Source organism: Rhopilema esculentum, chromosome 4, assembly GCF_057945365.1.
Source record: "Rhopilema esculentum isolate cy_ngs chromosome 4, ASM5794536v1, whole genome shotgun sequence".
Taxonomy (NCBI): Eukaryota; Metazoa; Cnidaria; class Scyphozoa; order Rhizostomeae; family Rhizostomatidae; genus Rhopilema; species Rhopilema esculentum.
This window is the reverse complement of record NC_142818.1, coordinates 543,037-554,041: the sequence shown is the minus strand read 5'-3', so window position 1 is coordinate 554,041 and position 11,005 is coordinate 543,037. Positions and strand designations below refer to the sequence as shown.

At 35.8% G+C, this 11,005-nt stretch overlaps 1 protein-coding gene across 1 annotated transcript; it reads right to left on the bottom strand.

The window, feature by feature from the left end:
* Window positions 1–1,248: 1,248 nt before the first annotated feature.
* LOC135690587 (NADH dehydrogenase [ubiquinone] flavoprotein 2, mitochondrial) lies at window positions 1,249–7,759 on the bottom strand. The gene is made up of 9 exons (XM_065208179.1): window positions 7,656–7,759; window positions 5,430–5,489; window positions 4,674–4,736; window positions 4,393–4,480; window positions 3,219–3,318; window positions 2,810–2,907; window positions 2,045–2,154; window positions 1,635–1,711; window positions 1,249–1,463 (listed from the first exon to the last, which is right to left on the bottom strand). The coding sequence occupies exons 1-9, from the start codon at window positions 7,707–7,709 to the stop codon at window positions 1,370–1,372; spliced, it is 744 nt and encodes a 247-aa protein (XP_065064251.1). The 5' UTR covers window positions 7,710–7,759; the 3' UTR covers window positions 1,249–1,369.
* Window positions 7,760–11,005: the final 3,246 nt, after the last annotated feature.

Genomic DNA, 11,005 nt, shown 5'->3' with positions numbered 1-11,005 from the left:
TCTATTGTTAAGAAAAAGTGGGACAAAAACCTCAGGTTATTGCAATCACGACAAGAACACCCTATACCTAGTCAAATAAGGAGCGAAGAAGACATGATGGTCACAAAGCAAGAGCCGCGAGAGCAGCCAGTGAAAGCAAAAGTAACATGAGTACAACATTCAAAACCAGCCCTTTTTTCCTTGCTTCTTGAGACAGGTTATTCTAAGAGTTCAAGAGTGCCATCCGAAAGACAGAGGGACACTTTTCTGTCTCTGTGTTATAGTCAAATGTTGAAACAGCGTGAATCATTTAGCAGGCGACTTGGCGACGACTACATTCATGCTACACTCTTTTCTTATAAGAACCAGTAAATTGAGGTTCTGGCTGGCTCTTCTTAGATTTTTCGAAACATTGAGGCTGGATTATTCTTAAATTATTAGGGTGTAAGCAGTGCACTTGCAAGCTATTGCACTCTAGGGAGTTGTTTAGGCCTCATTTGCCAAAAAGTGAGCGAGACATCTCTTAGATGCACCCTTAGATGTAAATAGCACCCATATATAACGATTTAGATAGAAAGTTTTGCTGGTGTTTTAAAAGAGCTGTTCCTTGATGCTAATTCTCATTCCCTGAACACAGAGATGTTCAACATTGAAAATGTGTTTTTTAGAGAAAACTAAAAAAATGTAGGAAGCCCTTTTCTACTTGAGAATTGACAAACTAGTTCCATGGCAATCGACAAATATAAAAGTGGCTTAAGCCATCTGACAGTGAATATTAGCCAATCAATAAGCGTGTGAGTGGAATCAAATTCACTGATTGGTCAATTTTTACTGAAAGATGGCCCTAAGCCCCTTTAGTAGTACCGATTGCCTTTAATACGCATTTTAAATCTCTTCTTCAGCACGACGGAAAGGTTTTAGTGTTTGATGAGAGTCGAGACTGAATAGGAAGGAAACTTCATAAAAGAGCTCTGCAGTTGATTGAACGGGCCGGCAAAAGTCTTGTCAAACATTGAGCTGATGGTTTTATTTGTCACGGATACGTGAAAACATGAAAATAGATTCTTCAGTCACAAGGGTTGAGAGACATGTATAGACACAGGATCTATTACAAAACCAACCGAAGACTTGTTTGTCCCCTAGTTATCTTCCACAATAGATATCCTAAAAGCCAGTTTTCAAACAACAGATCAGCAACATAAATTTTAACATCTTTTGGGTGCCTGCAGAGATGGCAGAGAAAAGGACACACAAATGTAGACACCGGGATCAAACAATATGGAATACAATACATTTCAACATAAAACACATCAAGGGGGATTCAGTGACTCAGCTAAGGAATTCGCTGAGCAGGCTTTGTAAGGATTGAAAGAATTTTAAAATACATTTGCTACAGATCGTCTCTAACTCCAAAGCCGGGTCCCTTTGGGGGCGTCGTCAGTGTTGTCAATCCAGTAAATGGTTCACACGAGAATCTTTCGCTTCTAAACGAAAAGAAGAATTGCAGGCAATAAGAGATTATTCAAATGTAAAGAGGAAACTCGAATGAAAACAAGCAAATCCAACAGACCTTTTAGTTCCAGCATTTAGATATCACCAAAACACGCCACCTTGCAAACGACAATTTGAAAAAGATAAATAAATGACTCCCTCACCTTGGTCCAGCCTTTGGCTTCTTACCAGCCGCCAAAGCGTCTAAAATTTCTTCTACATCTTTTTCAGATAAATCCTCCTTGAAAATAAAAAGAAAGAAAAAAGCGTTGAGCAACATAATCTCTTCGAAGGGAAACTAGCTAGGGGGGCAAGCCTCTGTTCATATGAAGTTGCTGACAATAGCTTATTGTTTGAAACAATGGGAAGTCGTCGGGGCAGGAGGGGGAATTGCTCCCCCTTGATAGTATGTTAAAATAGGCCTTGTGCAAAGCCTCTAAAAATTATCAGTCTATGTCCCGAGTGAAACTGTGTTTGGATTCTGCTTTTTAAAGAAAAAAACCTGACAAGGAACCAAATAACGAATTCACAATTCCCAATTAACACTGGGTAATTACTGACATTAAGTACTTACATAATAATCATCATTTATTTGTATCATTGGAGCATTCACACAGGCACCAAGGCATTCCACAATAGTCAACGTAAAAAGCTTATCCTTAGTTGTTTCACCTTCCTTGATACCTACAAGAAAAATTCCCATCATGAAATTCCGAATTCAAAGTAATTAAAGTTATATTGAAGCAATAGATTTATAATATTTGTGTAATGTTGGCTTTGATGTTCATGTCATATTGCTCTTGACGTCATTGTATGACAAAGAGCGCCAGATAAAAGCTTTTGCACAGGATAGGTGGCGAATCCTGCACATCTAACCCCGGGTATTAGACAAAAGTCGAATTCTTCAGAACCAGTGCTACCGCATAGACCACAAACACAGCTTCCTTCTTACGACTTGGTATCAGTAAAATTTATGTGAAAAAAGAAGCTAAAATTCATTTTGGCACACTTCGAGAAGCCTGCCTGTCGCGATGTTTGACAAAGCTCTTGGAGCACCCTGTATCAGGAGAACGGCTAGAAAAATAATCATTCCAGGCTCATCAAACAAACATCGAAGTTCATCCCCACTGCACGATAAGACAGGACAGGACTATTCTAAAGTACTGGAACTCCTATCAAACTATTTATTTGAAGATGGCAAGCAACATGCCATCGAAGATTGCAAAATATTTATGCACTGTAGCTAAGCGTAACGGGTACACCATATTCAGTGATATTCGAAAAACACGTCTTAAAACAACACAAATTGTAGAGCAGCGGGTGAATAAACTTTTCTTACCAAGCTTTCGAGTGATGACGTCAACCATGGACTCAGCATTTCTTAGCATACAAGGTGTTGTTGTGCAGACCTGAATGTGATACTTCCCTACTGGTTCTCTGTAAGCAAATATACAGGATATCATTGTCGCTTAGCAAAAATTTAGATTCACTGGAAGAAATTCGTGCATTTTGGATATAAAAAAAGCTGGAAAAGAAAGCTTGTGGGCGAAAGATCGGCCAGCTAAACAGAAGACAACATCAACTGCGAAGTCTTCAACATCGTGCTCAGCTGTATGATTTATACTCGGTGCTATAAACATAAGAGTTTCTGTAAGAAGATAGCGCTAAGGTATAAAGCTAATAGTTGGTCTGTGCTTTTAAGAAAGCTTAACAAAGGCTTCTTAAATAATGAAATCAAGGAGCATTACCTGTTGAACATGGTGTAAAACGTAGCAACTTCATAAACGCGCATTCTTGGCATATGAAGCATCTCCGCAACCCGGTTCATTGCAGATATTGGAACCCATCCTGTGAGATGAAAAAAACATGGCTAGCAAAGATGTCTTCGTTCTGCCTTCCATCAAACACTGTAAACCATACGAGACTAAGGCTCGTGCATCAAAGAGAACTGAGGGTTCAAATTCGTCAAAGCAAATGAAAATAAAAATGATAATGGGTCAAGGTGACGAGAACTTGAACTGAATGCTCCATGGATACTTGGAGTAATCCATTCTTTCTTACTTACTAACACAAGGAACAAATTTCTTGGTGTTGATAGATTTAGAATAAGTTTAATAACTAGTTTGTTTTCACTCCATGATCTACCATTAGTATATACTTGCATCATCGCACCTTGGGAATTTTGTACCAAGGGGTTATACAAGCTCGTTTCGCCAAGTTGAAAGATCACGGTTTGAAATGCAAACCACAGAAAAAGTTTAGTAATCTATGGCATGGAATCTTAAAAGCGCAAATCACGAAATATCTTTAAAAACTCACTCGAAATAAATTGAAGCACTTACTGACTCAACTGATTTCATTGAATAAACTTCAAATGAATCCTGTACTTTCCTTAACAGGATCTCACTAATTTCTTGCTTAGGCAATCACACAGTTTTTGACTAAGTGTGATGGCTAAGGTGATCAGTTCACGAGTATTGACGTTGTTATAAAAGTTCGTTTTTCTTTATTTCAACGTCATTTTATTTGGATTTTGAGCTCATAAATATCAATTGACTAAGAATCTTAGTTGTAATTAATATCTGATTTTATTGTAGCATTGTAATGGGTGAGAAAAGTGAGGTTGTAAAGAAGTACCTCTTGCGACACAGTATTAAATATGCAGTAACATTATCTAAATGCAGTTACTTGAAATCGAATCGAAAAATTTGGTATTTCAAAAAGCTCATTTAACATTCCAGCATACTCAGTTATCTTATAATTTTTCAAGGATTTTTCAAGCAATATATATTGCCAGAAGTTGGTTTACTGAGCGTAGTGTGCGGAAAGTCCTTTTCAGTTAGGCGGTTTAGAAGGTCAGAAACGGTGGCAAGCAACATGCTGAAAAATGGTAAGTGCATCTATTCAATAAAAATGTCTCACCAAGCTGTCTTTGAGCCAAATCAAGAAGTGGAATGACAGCGGCTGCCTGATGGCCTTCTGGGTAAATACTGATTATCGTTTTTGCACGCTTCGAAAAAACAGACAAAATCTTCAAGATAGAAAACCAGCACATACACTGTGTAAATTCTAAATACGGAAACATCAAACTTAATAAAATCGAACCTTTGGCTAGACATCAAAGTAAAAAGATCACACTTGTGTTATTGTCGAACATTATCAACTTTGTAGGGCAAAGGATAAGAAAAATCTGGTTTCCTCACCTTTTTGTTTTCGTCAGTGAAGTCAAATGTGACATCTTTGTTATTATCAGGTGAATCTCTATGCTATAACGAAACAGCATTAATTTCAAGAAATACAGAATAAAGAGAACTGTTAAACAAAAATGTTTATGAAAAACTCAAATGTCACCCTATAAACTGGAAGAGGGAAAGGAGCTAACTTAATATTCTGTGCTATAACAATTAACATATTAATATATGATATAACAATCATATCATTAGCCACTTGTGTAGGTGCTAAACATAGTAATTTGCAATGATTAAAACGTTTTACATGATATCACACACAGCTGTGGTTGTGTGTTAGCAGGGGCAGTTGATTACTGTTTATTCAAGCATAATTAAGCTTCTTCGATTGCTAAGTACACAATTCACCCAGGGTATCATAAACTGGTGTCACAATTTGTGCCTTGTTTGAGCCCCTACAACTAAACAACAGAGATATACAAGAAAAACATGGAATTCCATCCAACTCCCAATAACTTGAAGGCCTTTATGTTCAAAGCAGAGGATGCTCATTAGCAAAGGACACTATTTGACCAAATGTTCAAATTATGCTTTGTGATTTGCCTTCAACAGGATTTTTATAATTCATATTTAAACACAAACTTGCATCAAAAAACAAAACTGCCAAAAAGCAACCATTGCTTCAATAAAGACAGAATATAACAATATGAAGGAAAGTGTAGCTTTTCCTTTTAAAGATGCAAGGGGCTGCCAAGGTTAAAAATAGCTTACCACAAACAATTTGTCAGAGCATGCAACTTGTGTAGAGTGGATGCTCCTTGATCTAAGGATCTAAAAAAGAATGTTTAAAAAACATACAACAGCTATCTTTAAAAGACCATTCTCTGCTTCAGACTATAGTAAAGACCAGTGACACATTGGAAATACAGTAAAACTCAACAAAAACCACCTGACTTGCCAGAAAACAGTTTTGTACCTTCATTTAGAAAGTAAAAGAAAGCATGTGCTTTACATTATTGTAACCAGGGTAAACTTTATTGATATATATTTGTTGATTCATGTTCATAACTTTTTGAAACCATTCAAAACTGTTGTTACAATGAGCAAATAAAGAAAATATTTAAAAGATTTAATACATTTGACACAACTACTGGATATATGCAAAAAAATGACTATTGAAATGCTGTGGAGAGATGTAGAATCCTTGCTTTTAGAATTGTTAATGAAATTTCAAATGTCAAAGATACAAGACTCTTTTCTATGGCCCCCGATCAGGTTTAAGAAAAACTATTCAAAAGTCCATTTCTGACAGTTTTTCTCTTCAGTACTGTTAAACATGAACAATTTTCTTACCAAGCACTATTGCAGAATTGTCAATTTTCTGATCATTTGTTCTGAATGTTTTTAATGATTTGTTCCAAAAATGTCTTTAATGATTACAACTGCATTATGGAATTCAGAATTCCATTCAGGGACGGTTTTAATTTTGCAATACCTTTTAGAGTTTTAAAAAACTGTGAATCTTTACAGTGAGGTATGAAAGCCACCTAAATAGAATCTTCTATTTGTGAATTTGATATAGATGAAATAAAATGAAATAGAATTATGATGTGGACATCATAATAAAAAGCTGTGAACAGGTATCCCAACAGCTGTTGGAGAAATATTTCTTATGGGATCCAGTATATTGCCTGCTCACACATCTGTGTGCTTTTGCATACTGATCACGCAAAATCCACAGCTAATGATATGTTCCGTTATTAAGTCTAAAAATAGCTAATAATGTGTTATCTCAATGCAAAGTCTCACATTTTCAAAGTAAACTTGTCCACGCAAGAAACAAAGTTCCCAGTCTAGTATGGGATTGCCAACATTTGGAATAAACTACTGAACAGGATTGTTAATAAAATTTTTTGGGCCAAGTCAAAACAGAAATTGACCATTTATTTGGGGACCCAACTGCAGAGTACGGCATTTTCCATACGTTTTTGGGTGTGCAAGGGCAAAACTTCAAGTGTGCACTTTGGTTAAGTGTGCACTTTAATTGTGCACAATAGCCGGTCTGCAGAGTATGGCACTTTTCGACGAGATCTCCGGTGTGCACGAGCAAAAAGCCTGGTGTGCCGGTTTGCACCACCAAAAATGTCTGGTGTGCTGGTGTGCACCGACTATTTTCCCCTGTTGTGGTTAAAATTTGTGAATTTGCATTTCACCGTAAAAATGCGTGTGAAGTATACTGTTGAAGACAGCGCAAGTTTTTATTTGTATGTTTGTCAAGTAAGATTCATGATATCTCAAATTGTTCATACACAACTGTGCTTGTTTTTATCAGCTGACATTTTCTATGGGACCACACCAAGCCACACCCATCTTAGTTGCCACACCCAAAAATACCAGGTGTGCAACAGGTTTTGCACAAAAATATCTCCGGTGTGCACATGCCATACTCTGCAGACTGGCACAATAGTACACTCAACAATGTTAGGTCCTCAGAATATGGATTAAGAAGGAAATATGGGCAAAGTATGAAAATGGGCATGATTGGTGGCTATTTTGTTATCGAATCAATGCAAAAATATATTGAATTTGAGGGAACGTAAAACCTTCATTTGCCCTAGCCTTTGGGACACACCCATGTCACGCCTTGTTTAGGGGCATCAGATATGAACAGATTGGTGGTTAGCTATCTACCTCCCGCATGCCTTGCATGGCAAAGCAAATTGACGTATTGCCGGGCATTTTTAAAGATGCATCTCAGGAAAAAATACTGGAAGAAGCAGTTCAGCAAGCTAAAGTTTGTGTTATTTAATGCTTCGGTTTGTACTTCGTAGGATGGTTCTAACTTGCAACTACGGAATTTTCTGAGCTGAGCCATCATTTCCCTTTACCATCTCTTCGTTTATAACAGACTTTTTGCCATTCATTCCTACTAAAAGAAAAAATTTAAATATGTTGTGGTGTTGTATGTAAAACAATTAATTCTATAGGGCAACCTACCGCTATTTCGGGCGCAAACGACCTACATAGCCTTTTCAGTAGTCCAGTCGCCATTTTGCCTCCTTATGCAACTACTCGATAGCGATGGAAGCACCGAAGGCGCAACATAGCGGAAACGAGGTTCGCTTAAGGAAACCGTCTTTTATAATTATCCAAAAAAAAACGTTTTATTTAAAAAATTGTTATATTTAAAAAAAATTGATTTATAGAAAATAATACTGCTTTTAAGATTGTATGGATTCATATTAGGATTCATATTATAGAAAAAGTTGAGCATAAATCTCATTATCAAGAGCGCCTACTATATCCAATGCCGTAGGAAGGATAGGAGCAAAAGGGATTATTCATTGGAAACAAAAGATTACAATAGGTAGATTTTCATAATTTTTGGGAGCACGAGGCCCTTCAAGAGTAATAGTAGCTACGTTTCTGATTACATCCCAAAGTGGTGAAGTAGAGGGAAAACGCAGCGTAACGGCGCTGTGCTTCTAAGAAATTTTCGGCTGCAGTGTTGAACTTTTTGCTCAAGGAAAGAGTGACATGACGCTTCATAAAGTTGATATAATACTAGATGCTAATACAATATTTCAAGAAATTTTTACAAATTAATTGATTTAGATTCTCAATGTATCTCTCTCTCGATGCTCCAGTGAGTATGAAGGTGATCAATGTCATATGAAGATATAAAATAATTTTGCATTTTAGATTAAATTTATATGTAAGTTGGTCATGCTTAGTTTAGAGTTCCTTTTATTGATTGTTCATCTTGAAAAGGAAATCATTAAGAATCAACTCAATCAATTTTCAGTAATATTGAGGTCATTAAAAGTATGAAGGCATTAGATACATCAGTGTGGTCTAAAGGCTTAATTAACTGCGCTGTAGTGAGAAACAGATTCGGTTTTTCTGTTATAGATTTTCTAATCATTCTATTCTGGGAATAAGAGCAAAGCTGGATGGGGAGACACTAAAAGGTGCAGTACTGCTAAATGTGAGCGAGACGTTAATTTGAATCTGATGATCTGCACTCAAACTTTCATGGAACGGGAAACTATACAGTTTAGGAAAGTTCAAAAGACCACCTCTACAAGACATTTTTTCATTCATTGCAGAATGCATATATTGCAGAGTGCAGCAAAAACTTTTGCATAAACACCTACCAGGTACATTCAAAGTTTATTTGAAAAAGGATAATATACATCCTTTATGTAAATAAAATGGATTTGATTAAAAAATGGTTCAATTGGCATTTAAATGCTATTGTGGGCCTCATATATCACAAAGGAACTTCTCTTTGATGTATCTAAGCATGATAACTTAGAATTTCGTATAAAGCTACAACTAACACTTGAACAAATTCACTCGATAGAACTATGGTACAGATCTGACAGAATTAGACCGCCGAATTATTCCAAGTTTTATTGTTTTGCAAGCTGTGCTTTGAAAAAACAACCAATGGTTTTATAATGAATTGATTGTGTATATAGGCAGAGAATTGGCTTCGGCTCTTGCAAAACGTTTAGCAACCATCATCTAGGTAAATTGACCCATAAGCCTGCGACTTGACAAGGAGCAGTTCATACCTCCTACACGTCTCAACAACTGGAAAAGGAGCTTGTTATGCTCTGTGTCCCTTCCCTGTAGAAAATCTCTAAAACGCAGCTTACCAAAAGCTATCAGAGTAGCTGAGTTTGCTCCGTTCACAGCACAAAGTCACCCAATTTTTCAATGTCTAAAACTCTTGAACTTTGACAAACTCTACAAGCTTGAAACAACGAAATTCATGTTTAAAATCGATAAAAAAAATAACTACACTAACTTAGGACAAGAATTTCTAAAGACAAAAAATATTCATCACTACAATACAAGACAGTCTTCCTGCCTCGGTTTCTCTTTGCAAACGATTTCTACAAATTTTAAGAGAAATTTTCTTACATTTAATTAATGATATCAAAGTTTGGAACTCTTTGCCATTAGATCTAAAAAATGCTAAAAACAAAATATCCTCCATAAATAAAATGGAAAAATCACCTTTTAGAGTCCATTACTTAGAGTCATAACCTAATTGAGCTTGATGCCAATAATCGTACGTACTATAAACCCTTTTTCAGTTTCTTTTATTTTATCTTATTTTATTTTGCTTTTGAGTTACTTTAAAACTTACAGCTGGTATTTAACCTTTGCTGATTCTTACTGTTATTATTTAAACTAAAAAAATTGTAATATATTTATATCGTCCAATCACAACACCTTGTTGTGTAAGTTTGCTGTTACTGCGTATGTTTATGTAACTGCGCATATCTGTTTTATAACTGACTAGAGAATAATTTACCATAATGCGTTTACAGTTCTTTTATATTATGCCGTGGGAAATTTAGCGTGTATTATATTTACTCAAATTATTTCATTTTGATTGTATTCCCAATACTAACTAAGGTGTGTTTGTTTATTTTGATAACCATAGATACATTCACTAGTTGTAACATAAGGGAGTGTTTAAACTATTTTATTCAGATTGGTTGTGAGTTGTTGAAGTGTAGTAGTGATTTTGATTGATGAAATGTTATGTTATTTGAAATATCTTTGAAAGTTGGAATCTGTACCGCGGAACCAGTAAATATATTGTACACACCTGAGCACATGGCTTTGATAGCTCTGTCTTTCCATGTGTCCATCAGCTAATCAAGTAAATCTAATATTGTTTTTCTTAATCTTTTTTTATTAATTTTTTTTCTTCAAATTTACAAATATAAAAAATGTAAGTTTGGGTTTGAGTTTGAGTTTTATTGTTTGAAACTTTCAATATTGACTGATAGGACACTGATAGTTGGAATTTTTTCAATTTCATGCAACAAAGGTTGTGAATGTGCCACAAGCAATCGCTTCCTATCATCCTGTAGGCGCAATACTGCTACTCCCAAAAAACTACTCTAAAGTTCCTAATTGTAGAGAGAGGGTAGGGGGAGGGGGTGTAAACTCCATTTTTCAGAAAATGTTCTTTCCCATTTCCATTAAATAACACCACCTAATTATTTATTTCATGCAAAATTTCTATTTAAACACCCCCTTATTTAAACATAATTTTGGAAAATGTAAGCATTTCAATCCATTATGACCCCCCATTTTTAGAAAAATGCCAACCTCCTCCTTATCAGACCCCCCACAATTGAAAAATTTGAGAGAAAATCCTCTTATTTTCATTTATTAGAAGAAAGCAATGCAAAAAATCAAACAAACTGGAGCAATATCGTCTTGGCCTTGCTTGACATAACATCAAGATCACTATTTCGTCAAACATTTATTTGAAATTGTTCACTCAGCGCATTTTTGTCAGTTTGCAAGTCCAGAGT